Source organism: Hemitrygon akajei, chromosome 28, assembly GCF_048418815.1.
Source record: "Hemitrygon akajei chromosome 28, sHemAka1.3, whole genome shotgun sequence".
In the NCBI taxonomy this organism is placed as follows: domain Eukaryota; kingdom Metazoa; phylum Chordata; class Chondrichthyes; order Myliobatiformes; family Dasyatidae; genus Hemitrygon; species Hemitrygon akajei.
In genome coordinates, this window is record NC_133151.1 from 7,651,027 (window position 1) to 7,668,717 (window position 17,691).

At 42.3% G+C, this 17,691-nt stretch overlaps 1 protein-coding gene across 1 annotated transcript in view; it reads right to left on the reverse strand.

The window, feature by feature from the left end:
* Positions 1 to 1,949: 1,949 nt before the first annotated feature.
* Positions 1,950 to 17,691, reverse strand: part of ahnak (AHNAK nucleoprotein) — a 75,759-nt gene continuing 60,017 nt past the window's right edge. The window contains exon 6 of the mRNA XM_073031267.1: positions 1,950 to 17,207. Within this exon, the coding sequence (XP_072887368.1) occupies positions 3,303 to 17,207 (13,905 nt within the window). The 3' untranslated portion in view covers positions 1,950 to 3,302. The remainder of the gene's footprint in view (positions 17,208 to 17,691) is intronic.

Consider the following 17,691-nt stretch of genomic DNA (forward strand, 5'->3'; position numbering starts at 1 on the left):
TCTTAATTTATTATTTCTATTTTCTTATCACAAGTGCTTGGGAAGCAGGTGAGAAGGTTCTGCATGGGGTAGTGTAATGGTTAATGGTGAGCCAAAGGTTTTGGTCTCACCTTCCCTTACTGCTATTAATTGTCTGATTTCTGCATTCCACACAAAGACGAACTGCTTCCATTACTCATTCCTGAAGCTGCCATTCATTGGATATGAGAGCAGAGAGTGAAATTGTCAGTGTAGAGTGGATATATTGGGCAGGATGTGTTGAGGATTGACTTACCAGGTTTTATGACCGTTGTACTGTGTTAGATACCTCAGACTAGAATTGTAGTCTCTCCTTCTGCTCTATGTTTATTTTTGATTTCACTGTTGGCATCAGGTGGGGTTTCAGCATCCTCACTCCTGAAATCCCAACCGATTCTTGTGACCAGCTGAAAGTATGTGTTGGTTTATATCCACAGCACCCACATTTACATTCTGTGCCCTTATAGTGAAGATATCTTTATATTTGGTAACTCCCAACTCTCCATTTCTACTGCCCACTGGCACTGTCGAGATTTTAAATAGGATTAACGCAGATGTCAGAAGTTGAAATGCAAGAAAACCAGCAGATGCTGGAAATCCAAAGCACCACACACAGAACTCAGCAGGCCAGGCAATATCTATGGAGCAGAGAAACCAGTTGATGTTTCGGGCTGAGGCCCTTCTTCAGGACTGCTGAGTCCCTCTAGCATTTTGTGTGTGTCGTCAGAAGTTCTAATTGCAGAAAGGGGTTCCATGAATCTTGGGCCCCAGGTTTTGGAGGTTACTCAAAACATGAAAAACACTCTGTTCAAACTAATTTCTTTCTCAAATAATGTAAGTCAAAGTTTGATTTCTTCCACAGACTTTAGAGAATATACAAACTAGATAAAGTGGACTGCAATGGGCAAGTCTAGAACCAGAGGACAGACTCAGAATAGAAAGGATGTCCCTTTAGAACGGAGATGAATCATCTAAGTATTGAGTACAGGCGATGGGATCTTATTTTGAAGTTGCACAAGACATTGAAGAGATCTAATTTGGAGTATTGTGTGCAGTTTTGGTCACCTACCTACAGGAACGATGTCAATAAGGTTGAAAGAGTACAGAGAAAATTTACAAGGATGTTGTCAGGTTTGGAGGACCTGAGTTATAAGGAAAGATTGCATAGGTTAGGACTTTATTCCTTGGAATGTAGAAGACTGAGGGGAGATTTGATAGAGGTATACAAAATTAGGAGGGGTATAATGCAAACAGGCTTTTTCCACAGGATGGGTGGGACTACAACCAGAAATCATGGGTTAAGGGTGGAAGGTGAAACGTTTAAGGGGAACATGAGGGGAAATTTCTTCACTCAGAGGGCCACGAAGGTGTGGAATGAGCTGCCAGCACAAGTGGTGCATGTGAGCTCGATTTCAACATTAAAGAAAAGTTTGATTAGGTACGTGTATGATAGGAGTATGGAGAGCTATGGTCCTGGTTCAGGTCGATGGGAGTAGGCCGTTTAAATTGTTTTGGCATGGACTAGATGGGCTGAAGGGCCTGTTTCTGTGCTGAGGAGAATTTTTAGCCGTAAGGGTGGTGAATCTGTGGAATTCATTGCTACACATGATAGTGTGGCCAAGTCATTGGGTTTATTTAAACAGAGGTTGATAGGTTCTAGATTATTAAGTAATTCAGAGGTAACAGGGAGAAAACAGGAGAATGTGGTTGAGAAGGATAATAAATTAGCGAAATGGAATGGCGCAGCAGACTTGATGGGCCAGATGGCCTGCCTAATTCTTCTCCTATGTCTTATGATTTTATGTTCAGCAAGACTTACTGCCTGAATTATTTTTTCCATACTTGAGTGTGAGTACCAGCTGCTTGCTTCTTTGGCAAACACTACGTCCTTTATTGTTCAACTTTGATAAAATAGAGGGAGGCAGACCAGCTTTTAAGGTAATGAATGATTTATTTGATTTTTACAAGGAACACGCTTGTCTTACATTCCCGTCGTCTACTGTTTGCCGCAAAAGTGCAGACAGAATTATGAAAAAGAGTTCTATTAACATTTTGAGTGAAACAATGAAACGATAAGAAAAATAGGTCACAATTCTCGCCATTCATAACAAAAGAAAATTACTTATTATGTTACAAGGATAATAGGTGCTTTCTGTGAACTCAGCAAGGCGTTGCTTTACTGTGAGACTTCATAACACACGCAGGGAAGATGGGCTCTCATATTGTGCCTCATAATGCAAGGAATCGAACACTCCAGACTCCTGCATCAGTACACCTACACAATCAGCTAATTTGGCTCAGACTGGTCAATCCAGCCTAAACATCCATAAGGCTGTGTTTTCACATGAGGCAGGGCTCGTTGACTATAGGGACAGAAGGTGAATGGCTTTGAGAAGACCAAGAGATGGGAAACCTGGTTTTACGATTTTGTTTATTGTTGAGTGGTGAGTAATTTTCTAATTTCATTCACACGTGGGGATAAAAGATTATTACAGCAGCAGCAGCAGCATAATCACCACAAATGAGTGTGGTGGTGGGGGGAGGGGGGGTTAGGGATGTGATGATGGCGATCATAATGTACTAATTCACAGTAGAAATACGCCCTAACCAGTTTCACAGACCACACTTACGCATTTACAAAGTTGAAGAATTTAAGCTGCCCGGAACACAAAATTTGTCTTGCTAATTTACAGAGTAAAGATACAGGCCAAACTGACTGTCATTGGATTCTGAAAATACTGTAATTATGACAGGATACACAGTTTATTCCGCCAGATTAAACCTTATATTGGGTAAAGCATCACGTGTTTGTGTAAAGACAGCTTAAAACTCTTCCTCTATCATTGTCTTGGTACATTTTCTTCAGAAATCAGATTTCAGTAAAATCTCTCATACTGCAACTCCATTGAATAAGGTAAGCCATAGAGAGCACCAGAGATTAAATGTCTTAACACCTCCATTTTGCCAATATAATGAAAATAATAAACTGCTACATAGAAAATGTATCAAAATAGTTTTTTTTCCTGCTAGTAAGCTATTGCTCTCAGCTTGTAGTAATAGAGCTTTAGTTTGACTTTTTAGCTGATACAGAAGTGTACTGAAATATTTGCAGGTCCTGCTCCTTGCACTAAAGGAAAAGCATCTCAACCGTTTAAATATTCCATCCTATTTTTGACCTGCAAACGAGATAGGGATGAAGTCTAATGGATATCCATGCCTTGGCTTATCAGTAGAAAGTTATGCAGTTAATTTCTATTTACAGTGATTCATGAGTATTTACATAATTATTCTTTGTCTTTATTGATATTTAGTTCTACTTTAGGAAGACGCAACCCTACTTTAGATCCGCTATCACTGCTGGAAGTGGAGGATACGCGGGACTTTTTGGAAACCAAAGAGATTCCACTGCCCTCGACTCCCGCTTCAGCTTCATCGAGAGTGACCTCATAGGAGCCCTTTGATTTAGCCCCAAAGCCTCCAAATGTTCCAAATTTCAATTTAGCCTTTTTGCCTTTGCCACCTGCAGTCCCTTCTCCAAATTCTAATTTCCCCTTAGGTGAGGAAGGTGAATGTTCTTGCTCATCACTCAGAGACGCCGATCTGTGACGTTCTGACCTTTTGCCTTTAAATAAAGAGAAATCTAGTGTTCCTGACTTCCCTTTTGGGGAGGTGTTAATGTCCAAACTGGAATCCTTCCCAGCGGTTGACATTTCTGATGTCTCCACCTCAATGTTCCCAAAACCCCCTTCTGATCCTTCACAGCTACTTTTCCCCTTATACTTGGAGAAATTAAATTTTGGTAATCTAATTCTACCTTTTTTTACTTTTACCCCAGATGTTTCCACCTCTCTTTCTGGCAGATTCAAACTAACTTCTGGTCCTTTAACATCTGGACCTTGCGCAGCTGAAGCATGTAGCTGAATTTCAGGACTTCTGACATCTGCTGCCGCTTCTGGCTCTTCTAAATTCGGGCCTTTTATTTTATATTGAGAATGCTTGAATTTGGGTATTTTCATTTTGTCCAGTGCAACATTTAGGTCAATCGTTGGTGCTTTGACATCTGTACTTACTTCAGGTGCCTTGGCATCGAACTCTGGATCTACTAAACCAGACATTCCAATGCCTCCTTTTATTGCAGGTCCTTTTACGTCAAGTTTCACATCACCTGAAGGGATTTTCACTTCAGGTTGTGGTACATCAGCACTTAGCCTACCTAGGCTGACATTTGTGTTCACACCTTCAACCTCTGCACCAGAAAGTTTGACGTCCGCTCCATTCAGTTTCATACTTGGCCCTTCGATGTTCATTTTTGGGCTTTTTATGTCAATGTCCGTCTTTGCTCCGGATAAATCAGGTGCAGAAACTCCAGATCCTGCAATGCTGATATCAGCTTTTGGGATGTGGATCTGAGGCATCTTTACTTTCCCATCCACACCTTTAATGTTAAAATCTCTGTCACCAGCATTGATAACAGGACCTTTCACATTCACTTGTGGTCCTTTAAAGTCTCCTTTGATACTTGGACTAGGAAGGTTGATACCAAGCTGCGGAGTCTTTAAATCAACACCCACATCGGGCGCTGAAATACCAACTTGTGGGCCTTTGAATTTGCCATCAGCATTTATTCCCACATCTGGTACTTCAACAGTTGCTCCTAAACCTGGAGTCTTCAAGTCACCTTCTATTTTTGGTGCATGTATATCAAGATTCAAACCAGATCCTTGGAGTTTATTATCAGAGATGTTCATTTCTGGCATTTTTACACCAATATTACCTTCCAGCTTTGGACTTGAAAGTTCTGCCTTTGGAAGGCTGACATTAACATCAGTATCTGTTTCTCCTAATTTACCGTCCACCCCAAAACCTGGGACTTTAATCTTAGGTATTTTTAATTTTCCTTCTGCATCACCCGATGTATCTAGGTTTATATTTGGTCCTGAAATATTTGGCTTCTTGACTTTCATTTTTAATTTGCCCTCAGGTTTTTCAATATCCACATTTGGAGCATCAACATCGAAATCTATTTCTGGCCTCTTTATGCCAATTCTTGGGCCTTCCACGTTCCCTGATGCATCACCTTTTATTTGCGCCCCCTTCAAATTGATATCCATGTCTGTTTCAGTCATTTTGGGTGACTTGATGTTTACTGCAGGGAATTTTAACTTGGTGCCCTTCACTTTAAAACCAGTCCCTTGAAGGTTTGTATCTGTATTGACATCTATTCCAGGTGCTCCGATGTCAACCTGGGGACTTTTCATACCTTCAGATGAAAACTCAACATCAGGTCCTTGCAAACCACCTTCAGCCTTTGCAGCAGGTAACTCGCCTTTAATCTTTGGTGATGCCAAATCAAACTCAACATCTGGAAATGATACCTTGACTTTACCAAATCGTGGTTTCTTTACTTTCGATGGCTTAATATTTAGTTGTCCATCAGATGCACCAAGGCTTACCTTCAGATCTGGGGATTTCATATCTACATCTGGCTTGGATAAATCAAGGTCACTCTTTGGAACATTTGCCTTCATGTCTCCTCCAGGCTTCTTTGACTTGATATTGAGTTTAGGCAATCTGAACTTGCCTTTTTTCCCCTTAGTTTTAATACTTGCATCTGGAGATTCTACATTAACCTCTACATCAGGACTCGCTACATCCAGAGATTGAGCATTTGTATCTCCTTGACCTTTAACTCCAAATCCAAATTTTGGTTTCTTTACTTTTGGCATTTTTAGATGAGCTCCTGCACTGCCTATTTCCATGCCAGGAGCATTAACATCAACACCAAAACCTGGAGATTTAATATCAGCTGAGCCTTTCAAGTCAAGATTCATGTCTGCAGAAGGAGCTGAAATGTCCAGTGAAGGTGCTGAAAACTTGTGCCCATTTCCTTTTAAATCAGGCCCCTCAATGTTAATGTCACTCCCATCAATACCTACTTTGGGAGTTTTCATTTCAAACTGTGGACCTTTGAGGTCACCCTCCAAATTAGGATCGGGGGCATCAATGTGGCCTCCCAATTTTGGACCTTTGAGTTCCAAATTAAAATCAGGCATTTCTATCTTGGGTGCTGAGATACCCAATCCAGGCAATTTAAATTTTGGGCTTTTAGAAGCTCCTTCAACATCAATATCTACGCCAGAAATGTCAACACCACCAGACTTGGGACCAGAGAGCTTACCACCTATCTCAGGAACAGTGGTATCAATACCCACATGGGGACCTTCAATTTCTCCTCCCATTTTTGGCCCTTTAAACTCCAGATTAAAATCAGGCATTCCTATCTTGGGTGGTGACATACTGAATCCAGGTATTTTAAACTTTGAACTATTGATTTTACCACTTCCCTCAATATCTATGTTTGGTGTTTTGACATCTTTTTCTATCTTAGGTCCAGACACTTTAACATCTGCCTCAGGAAGATCAGTGTCAATGTCCACATCTGGTCCTTCCACTTTAGGCCCTCCAATTCGGAATTTGGGCATTTTAAATTTCGGCATGCTGAACTTTCCACCTCCTTCAACATCAGCCCCTGGCACATCCACATCAACATCTACTTTAGGACCTTTGATTTCTCCTTCCACCTTTCCTGATGGCACATCAATATCATAGTCTCCTTTCAATTTTGGACCCCTGAAATTGAGATCAATGTCTGGTGCCTGAATCTTGGGCAAGTGAATTGAAGGCATTGAAAACTTATGCTTGCCTCCTTTCACGTCAGGTCCCTCAATATCAACTTCAGGGTCCTTAATATCAACATCTGGTCCTTTGATATCACCTTCCAGTTTGACATCAGGGACATCAACATCTCCAGACAATTTGGGGCCTTTAAAGTCCAGATTAAAATCGGGCTTTCCTATCTTAGGGCCTGAGATATTGAATCCTGGCATTTTGAATCTTGGTCCTTTAATTTTACCACCTCCTTCAACATCAACATCTACATCTGGCATTTCAACATCTCCTTCAATTTGGGGTCCAGACACTTTAATATCTGCTTCAGGAACCTTAGCGTCAATGTCCAAATCTGGGCCTTCCACTTTGGGCCCTCTCATTTGGAATTTGGGCATTTTAAATTTTGGCATGCTGAACTTTCCACCTCCTTCAACATCAGCCCCTGGCACATCCACATCAACATCTACTTTAGGTCCTTTGACTTCTCCTTCCACCTTTCCTGATGGCACATCAATATCATAGTCTCCTTTCAGATTTGGACCCTTCAAATTGAGATCAATGTCTGGCGCCTGAATCTTGGGCAAGTGAATTGATGGCATTTTAAACTTGTGCTTGCCTCCTTTTACATCAGGTCCCTCAATATCAAATTCAGGGCCCTTAATATCAACATCTGGGCCTTTGATATCACCTTCCAGTTTGACATCAGGGACATCAACATCTCCAGACAACCTGGGACCTTTGAAGTCCAGATTAAAATCGGGCTTTCCTATCTTAGGGCCCGAGATATTGAATCCTGGCATTTTGAATCTTGGTCCTTTAATTTTACCACCTCCTTCCACATCCACATCTACATCTGGCATTTCAACATCTCCTTCAATTTGGGGTCCAGACACTTTAATATCTGCTTCAGGAACCTTAGCGTCAATGTCCAAATCTGGGCCTTCCATTTTAGGCCCTCTCATTTGGAATTTGGGCATTTTAAATTTTGGCATGCTGAACTTTCCACCTCCTTCAACATCAGCCCCTGGCATATCCACATCAACATCTACTTTAGGTCCTTTGACTTCTCCTTCCACCTTTCCTGATGGCACATCAATATCATAGTCTCCTTTCAGATTTGGACCCTTCAAATTGAGATCAATGTCTGGCGCCTGAATCTTGGGCAAGTGAATTGAAGGCATTTTAAACTTGTGCTTGCCTCCTTTTACATCAGGTCCCTCAATATCAAATTCAGGGCCCTTAATATCAACATCTGGGCCTTTGATATCACCTTCCAGTTTGACATCAGGGACATCAACATCTCCAGACAACCTGGGACCTTTGAAGTCCAGATTAAAATCAGGCTTTCCTATCTTAGGGCCCGAGATATTGAATCCTGGCATTTTGAATCTTGGTCCTTTAATTTTACCACCTCCTTCAACATCCACATCTACATCTGGCATTTCAACATCTCCCACTATTTGGGGTCCAGACACTTTAACATCTGCTTCAGGAATATTAGCGTCAATGTCCACATCTGGGCCTTCAACCTTAGGCCCTCCAATTCGGAATTTGGGCATTTTAAATTTCGGCATGCTGAACTTTCCACCTCCTTCAACATCAGCCCCTGGCACATCCACATCAACATCTACTTTAGGTCCTTTGACTTCTCCTTCCACCTTTCCTGATGGCACATCAATATCATAGTCTCCTTTCAATTTTGGACCCCTGAAATTGAGATCAATGTCTGGTGCCTGAATCTTGGGCAAGTGAATTGAAGGCATTGAAAACTTGTGCTTGCCTCCTTTCACGTCAGGTCCCTCAATATCAACTTCAGGGCCCCTGATATCAACATCCGGGCCTTTAATATCACCTTCCAGTTTCACGTCAGGGACATCAACGTCTCCAGACAACTTGGGACCTTTGAAGTCCAGATTAAAATCGGGCTTTCCTATCTTGGGGCCTGAGATATTGAATCCTGGCATTCTGAATCCTGATCCTTTAATTTTACCACCTCCTTCCACATCCACATCTACATCTGGCATTTCAGCACCTCCTTCAATTTGGGGTCCAGACACTTTAACATCTACTTCAGGAACCTTAGCATCAATGTCCAAATCTGGGCCTTCCACTTTGGGCCCTCTCATTTGGAATTTGGGCATTTTAAATTTCGGCATGCTGAACTTTCCACCTCCTTCAACATCAGCCCCTGGCACATCCACATCAACATCTACTTTAGGTCCTTTGACTTCTCCTTCCACCTTTCCTGATGGCACATCAATATCATAGTCTCCTTTCAAATTTGGACCCTTCAAACTGAGATCAATGTCTGGTGCCTGAATCTTGGGCAAGTGAATTGAAGGCATTGAAAACTTGTGCTTGCCTCCTTTCACATCAGGTCCCCCAATATCAACTTCAGGGCCCTTGATATCAACATCTGGGCCTTTAATATCACCTTCCAGTTTGACATCAGGGACATCAACATCTCCAGACAACCTGGGACCTTTGAAGTCCAGATTAAAATCAGGCTTTCCTATCTTGGGGCCTGAGATATTGAATCCTGGCATTTTGAATCTTGGTCCTTTAATTTTACCACCTCCTTCAACATCAACATCTACATCTGGCATTTCAACATCTCCCTCTATTTGGGGTCCAGACACTTTAACATCTGCTTTAGGAATATTAGCGTCAATGTCCACATCTGGGCCTTCAACCTTAGGCCCTCCAATTCGGAATTTGGGCATTTTAAATTTCGGCATGCTGAACTTTCCACCTCCTTCAACATCAGCCCCTGGCACATCCACATCAACATCTACTTTAGGACCTTTGATTTCTCCTTCTACCTTTCCTGATGGCACATCAATATCATAGTCTCCTTTCAAATTTGGACCCTTCAGACTGAAATCAATGTCTGGTGCCTGAATCTTGGGCAAGTGAATTGAAGGCATTGAAAACTTGTGCTTGCCTCCTTTTACATCAGGTCCCTCAATATCAACTTCAGGGCCTTTAATATCAACATCTGGGCCTTTGATATCACCTTCCAGTTTGACATCAGGGACATCAACATCTCCAGACAACCTGGGACCTTTGAAGTCCAGATTAAAATCGGGCTTTCCTATCTTGGGGCCTGAGATATTGAATCCTGGCATTCTGAATCCTGATCCTTTAATTTTACCACCTCCTTCCACATCCATATCTACATCTGGCATTTGAACATCTCCTTCAATTTCAGGTACAGATACTTTAACATCTGCCTCCGGTAGATTAGCATCAATGCCTACATCTGGCCCTTCCACTTTAGGCCCACCAATGTGGAATTTGGGCATTTTTAATTTTGGGAAGCTGAACTTTCCACTGCCACCTTCAACATCAGCTCCTGGGACATCTACATCAACATCTACCTTAGGTGCTTTGACCTCTCCCTCTATCTTTCCAGTAGGTACATTAATATCATAGTCTCCTTTTAGTTTTGGGCTTTTGAAACTCAAATCAACATCAGGTGCATGTATCTTAGGCAAGTGAAAGGAAGGCATTGAAAACTTAATTCCACTTCCTTTTACATCAGGACCTTCAATATCTACTTTGGGTCCTTTCACATTTGGACCCTTAATATTACCTTCCAGATTCAAATCAGGGACATCAACATCTCCAACAACTTTTGGTCCTTTGAGGTCAGCATTCACATCAGGCTTTCCTATTTTGGGTGCTGAGATACTAAATCCTGGAAGTTTGAATTTTGGGCTCTTGAGTTTACCAGATTCCCCAACATCCATATTTACATCAGGCATTTTAACATCTCCTTCTATCTTAGGTCCAGATACTTTAACATCTGCATCAGGAAAATTACCATCAATATCCATATCTGGCCCTTGCACTTTGGGCCCAGACTTCCGGAATTTGGGCAATTTAAATTTTGGGAAGCTGAACTTTCCACCTCCTTCAACATCAGCCCCTGGCACATCCACATCAACATCTACTTTAGGTCCTTTGATTTCTCCCTCCACTCTGCCAGAAGGCACATCGATATCATAGTCTCCTTTCCCTTTTGGGCCCTTCAAATGAAGGTCAATGTCTGGTGCCTGAATTTTGGGCATGTGGATAGAAGGGATTGAAATCTTAGGTCCCTTTCCTTTAATCTCAGGTGCCTCTATATCAACCTTTGGGCCCTTAATGTCGAGACTTGGACCTTTAATGTCACCCTCTACACTGACATCAGGAACATTAACATCTCCTCCCAACTTAGGGCCTTTGAGGTCCAGACCAAAATCAGGCATTCCTATGTTGGGGGCTGAGATATTGAATCCTGGCATTTTGAATCTTGGTCCTTTAATTTTACCACCTCCTTCAACATCCACATCTACATCTGGCATTTCAACATCTCCTTCAATTTGGGGTCCAGACACTTTAACATCTGCTTCAGGAACCTTAGCGTCAATGTCCAAATCTGGGCCTTCCACTTTAGGCCCTCTCATTTGGAATTTGGGCATTTTAAATTTCGGCATACTGAACTTTCCACCTCCTTCAACATCAGCCCCTGGCACATCCACATCAACATCTACTTTAGGTCCTTTGACTTCTCCTTCCACCTTTCCTGATGGCACATCAATATCATAGTCTCCTTTCAATTTTGGACCCCTGAAATTGAGATCAATGTCTGGTGCCTGAATCTTGGGCAAGTGAATTGAAGGCATTGAAAACTTGTGCTTGCCTCCTTTCACGTCAGGTCCCTCAATATCAAATTCAGGGCCCTTAATATCAACATCTGGGCCTTTGATATCACCTTCCAGTTTGACATCAGGGACATCAACATCTCCAGACAATTTGGGGCCTTTAAAGTCCAGATTAAAATCGGGCTTTCCTATCTTAGGGCCTGAGATATTGAATCCTGGCATTTTGAATCTTGGTCCTTTAATTTTACCACCTCCTTCAACATCCACATCTACATCTGGCATTTCAACATCTCCTTCAATTTGGGGTCCAGACACTTTAATATCTGCTTCAGGAACCTTAGCGTCAATGTCCAAATCTGGGCCTTCAACCTTAGGCCCTCTCATTTGGAATTTGGGCATTTTAAATTTCGGCATACTGAACTTTCCACCTCCTTCAACATCAGCCCCTGGCACATCCACATCAACATCTACTTTAGGTCCTTTGACTTCTCCTTCCACCTTTCCTGATGGCACATCAATATCATAGTCTCCTTTCAATTTTGGACCCCTGAAATTGAGATCAATGTCTGGTGCCTGAATCTTGGGCAAGTGAATTGAAGGCATTGAAAACTTGTGCTTGCCTCCTTTCACGTCAGGTCCCTCAATATCAAATTCAGGGCCCTTAATATCAACATCTGGGCCTTTGATATCACCTTCCAGTTTGACATCAGGGACATCAACATCTCCAGACAATTTGGGGCCTTTAAAGTCCAGATTAAAATCGGGCTTTCCTATCTTAGGGCCTGAGATATTGAATCCTGGCATTTTGAATCTTGGTCCTTTAATTTTACCACCTCCTTCAACATCCACATCTACATCTGGCATTTCAACATCTCCTTCAATTTGGGGTCCAGACACTTTAACATCTGCTTCAGGAACCTTAGCGTCAATGTCCAAATCTGGGCCTTCAACCTTAGGCCCTCTCATTTGGAATTTGGGCATTTTAAATTTCGGCATACTGAACTTTCCACCTCCTTCAACATCAGCCCCTGGCACATCCACATCAACATCTACTTTAGGTCCTTTGATTTCTCCCTCCACCTTTCCTGATGGCACATCAATATCATAGTCTCCTTTCAGATTTGGACCCTTCAAATTGAGATCAATGTCTGGTGCCTGAATCTTGGGCAAGTGAATTGAAGGCATTTTAAACTTGTGTTTGCCTCCTTTCACATCAGGTCCCTCAATATCAACTTCAGGGCCCTTGATATCAACATCTGGGCCTTTAATATCACCTTCCAGTTTCACATCAGGGACATCAACATCTCCAGACAACCTGGGACCTTTGAAGTCCAGATTAAAATCGGGCTTACCTATCTTAGGGCCCGAGATATTGAATCCTGGCATTTTGAATCTTGGTCCTTTAATTTTACCACCTCCTTCCACATCCACATCTACATCTGGCATTTCAACATCTGCTTCTATTTGGGGTCCAGTTACTTTAACATCTGTCTCTGGTAGTTTAGCGTCTAAGTCCAAATCTGGTCCTTTCACTTTAGGCCCTCCAATTCGGAATTTAGGCATTTTAAATTTCGGCATGCTGAACTTTCCACCTCCTTCAACATCGGCCCCTGGCATATCTACATCAACATCTACTTTAGGACCTTTGATTTCTCCTTCCACCTTTCCTGATGGCATGTCAATATCATAGTCTCCTTTCAATTTTGGACCCTTCAAACTGAGATCAATGTCTGGTGCCTGAATCTTGGGCAAGTGAATCGAAGGCATTGATATCTTAGGTCCTGTTCCCTTAATATCAGGTGTTTCAACATCGACCTTTGGGCCCTTAATGTCACCTTCCAGTTTGACATCAGGAATATCAACATCTCCTCCCAATTTAGGACCTTTGAAGTCAAGATTAAATTCAGGCATTCCTACTTTGGGAGCCGAAATATTTAATTCTGGCATTTTGAATTTTGAGCCTTTCAATTTCCCACCTCCTGCAACATCCACATCAACACCTGGCATTTCAACACCTCCTTCTATTTGGGATCCAGACACTTTAATATCTGCTTCAGGAACCTTAGCGTCAATGTCCAAATCTGGGCCTTCCACTTTAGGCCCTCTCATTTGGAATTTGGGCATTTTAAATTTCGGCATACTGAACTTTCCACCTCCTTCAACATCAGCCCCTGGCACATCCACATCAACATCTACTTTAGGTCCTTTGACTTCTCCTTCCACCTTTCCTGATGGCACATCAATATCATAGTCTCCTTTCAATTTTGGACCCCTGAAATTGAGATCAATGTCTGGTGCCTGAATCTTGGGCAAGTGAATTGAAGGCATTGAAAACTTGTGCTTGCCTCCTTTCACGTCAGGTCCCTCAATATCAAATTCAGGGCCCTTAATATCAACATCTGGGCCTTTGATATCACCTTCCAGTTTGACATCAGGGACATCAACATCTCCAGACAATTTGGGGCCTTTAAAGTCCAGATTAAAATCGGGCTTTCCTATCTTAGGGCCTGAGATATTGAATCCTGGCATTTTGAATCTTGGTCCTTTAATTTTACCACCTCCTTCAACATCCACATCTACATCTGGCATTTCAACATCTCCTTCAATTTGGGGTCCAGACACTTTAATATCTGCTTCAGGAACCTTAGCGTCAATGTCCAAATCTGGGCCTTCAACCTTAGGCCCTCTCATTTGGAATTTGGGCATTTTAAATTTCGGCATACTGAACTTTCCACCTCCTTCAACATCAGCCCCTGGCACATCCACATCAACATCTACTTTAGGTCCTTTGACTTCTCCTTCCACCTTTCCTGATGGCACATCAATATCATAGTCTCCTTTCAATTTTGGACCCCTGAAATTGAGATCAATGTCTGGTGCCTGAATCTTGGGCAAGTGAATTGAAGGCATTGAAAACTTGTGCTTGCCTCCTTTCACGTCAGGTCCCTCAATATCAAATTCAGGGCCCTTAATATCAACATCTGGGCCTTTGATATCACCTTCCAGTTTGACATCAGGGACATCAACATCTCCAGACAATTTGGGGCCTTTAAAGTCCAGATTAAAATCGGGCTTTCCTATCTTAGGGCCTGAGATATTGAATCCTGGCATTTTGAATCTTGGTCCTTTAATTTTACCACCTCCTTCAACATCCACATCTACATCTGGCATTTCAACATCTCCTTCAATTTGGGGTCCAGACACTTTAATATCTGCTTCAGGAACCTTAGCGTCAATGTCCAAATCTGGGCCTTCAACCTTAGGCCCTCTCATTTGGAATTTGGGCATTTTAAATTTCGGCATACTGAACTTTCCACCTCCTTCAACATCAGCCCCTGGCACATCCACATCAACATCTACTTTAGGTCCTTTGATTTCTCCCTCCACCTTTCCTGATGGCACATCAATATCATAGTCTCCTTTCAGATTTGGACCCTTCAAATTGAGATCAATGTCTGGTGCCTGAATCTTGGGCAAGTGAATTGAAGGCATTTTAAACTTGTGTTTGCCTCCTTTCACATCAGGTCCCTCAATATCAACTTCAGGGCCCTTGATATCAACATCTGGGCCTTTAATATCACCTTCCAGTTTCACATCAGGGACATCAACATCTCCAGACAACCTGGGACCTTTGAAGTCCAGATTAAAATCGGGCTTACCTATCTTAGGGCCCGAGATATTGAATCCTGGCATTTTGAATCTTGGTCCTTTAATTTTACCACCTCCTTCCACATCCACATCTACATCTGGCATTTCAACATCTGCTTCTATTTGGGGTCCAGTTACTTTAACATATGTCTCTGGTAGTTTAGCGTCAATGTCCAAATCTGGGCCTTCAACCTTAGGCCCTCTCATTTGGAATTTAGGCATTTTAAATTTCGGCATACTGAACTTTCCACCTCCTTCAACATCAGCCCCTGGCACATCCACATCAACATCTACTTTAGGTCCTTTGATTTCTCCCTCCACCTTTCCTGATGGCACATCAATATCATAGTCTCCTTTCAGATTTGGACCCTTCAAATTGAGATCAATGTCTGGTGCCTGAATCTTGGGCAAGTGAATTGAAGGCATTTTAAACTTGTGTTTGCCTCCTTTCACATCAGGTCCCTCAATATCAACTTCAGGGCCCTTGATATCAACATCTGGGCCTTTAATATCACCTTCCAGTTTCACATCAGGGACATCAACATCTCCAGACAACCTGGGACCTTTGAAGTCCAGATTAAAATCGGGCTTACCTATCTTAGGGCCCGAGATATTGAATCCTGGCATTTTGAATCTTGGTCCTTTAATTTTACCACCTCCTTCCACATCCACATCTACATCTGGCATTTCAACATCTGCTTCTATTTGGGGTCCAGTTACTTTAACATCTGTCTCTGGTAGTTTAGCGTCTAAGTCCAAATCTGGTCCTTTCACTTTAGGCCCTCCAATTCGGAATTTAGGCATTTTAAATTTCGGCATGCTGAACTTTCCACCTCCTTCAACATCGGCCCCTGGCATATCTACATCAACATCTACTTTAGGACCTTTGATTTCTCCTTCCACCTTTCCTGATGGCATGTCAATATCATAGTCTCCTTTCAATTTTGGACCCTTCAAACTGAGATCAATGTCTGGTGCCTGAATCTTGGGCAAGTGAATCGAAGGCATTGATATCTTAGGTCCTGTTCCCTTAATATCAGGTGTTTCAACATCGACCTTTGGGCCCTTAATGTCACCTTCCAGTTTGACATCAGGAATATCAACATCTCCTCCCAATTTAGGACCTTTGAAGTCAAGATTAAATTCAGGCATTCCTACTTTGGGAGCCGAAATATTTAATTCTGGCATTTTGAATTTTGAGCCTTTCAATTTCCCACCTCCTGCAACATCCACATCAACACCTGGCATTTCAACACCTCCTTCTATTTGGGATCCAGACACTTTAATATCTGCTTCAGGAACCTTAGCGTCAATGTCCAAATCTGGGCCTTCCACTTTAGGCCCTCTCATTTGGAATTTGGGCATTTTAAATTTCGGCATACTGAACTTTCCACCTCCTTCAACATCAGCCCCTGGCACATCCATATCAACATCTACTTTAGGTCCTTTGATTTCTCCCTCCACCTTTCCTGATGGCACATCAATATCATAGTCTCCTTTCAGATTTGGACCCTTGAAATTGAGATCAATGTCTGGTGCCTGAATCTTGGGCAAGTGAATTGAAGGCATTGAAAACTTGTGTTTGCCTCCTTTCACATCAGGTCCCTCAATATCAACTTCAGGGCCCTTAATATCAACATCTGGGCCTTTGATATCACCTTCCAGTTTGACATCAGGGACATCAACATCTCCAGACAACCTGGGACCTTTGAAGTCCCGTTTAAAATCTGGCATTCCTATCTTAGGGCCTGAGATATTGAATCTTGGCATTTTGAAACCTGATCCTTTAAATTTCCCACCTCCTTCAACATCCACATCTACATCTGGCATTTGAACATCTCCTTCGATTTGTGGCCCAGACACTTTAAAATCTGCTTCAGGAATCTTGGCGTCAATGTCAACATCAGGACCTTCCACTTTAGGTCCTCTCATTTGGAATTTGGGCATTTTAAATTTCGGCATGCTGAACCTTCCACCTCCTTCAACATCCACATCTGCGTCTGGCATTTCAACATCTCCTTCTATCTGGGGCCCAGACACTTTAACATCTGCTTCAGGAAGATGTGCATCAATGTCCACATCTGGGCCTTCAACTTTAGGCCCTCCAATTCGGAATTTGGGCATTTTAAATTTCGGCATGCTGAACTTTCCACCTCCTTCAACATCAGCCCCTGGCACATCCACATCAACATCTACTTTAGGTCCTTTGACTTCTCCTTCCACCTTTCCTGATGGCATGTCAATATCATAGTCTCCTTTCAATTTTGGACCCCTGAAACTGAGATCAATGTCTGGTGCCTGAATCTTGGGCAAGTGAATCGAAGGCATTGATATCTTAGGTCCCGTTCCCTTAATATCAGGTGTTTCAACATCGACCTTTGGGCCCTTAATGTCACCTTCCAGTTTGACATCAGGAATATCAACATCTCCTCCCAATTTAGGACCTTTGAAGTCAAGATTAAATTCAGGCATTCCTACTTTGGGAGCCGAAATATTTAATTCTGGCATTTTGAATTTTGAGCCTTTCAATTTCCCACCTCCTGCAACATCCACATCAACACCTGGCATTTCAACACCTCCTTCTATTTGGGATCCAGACACTTTAATATCTGCTTCAGGAACCTTAGCGTCAATGTCCAAATCTGGGCCTTCCACTTTAGGCCCTCTCATTTGGAATTTGGGCATTTTAAATTTCGGCATACTGAAC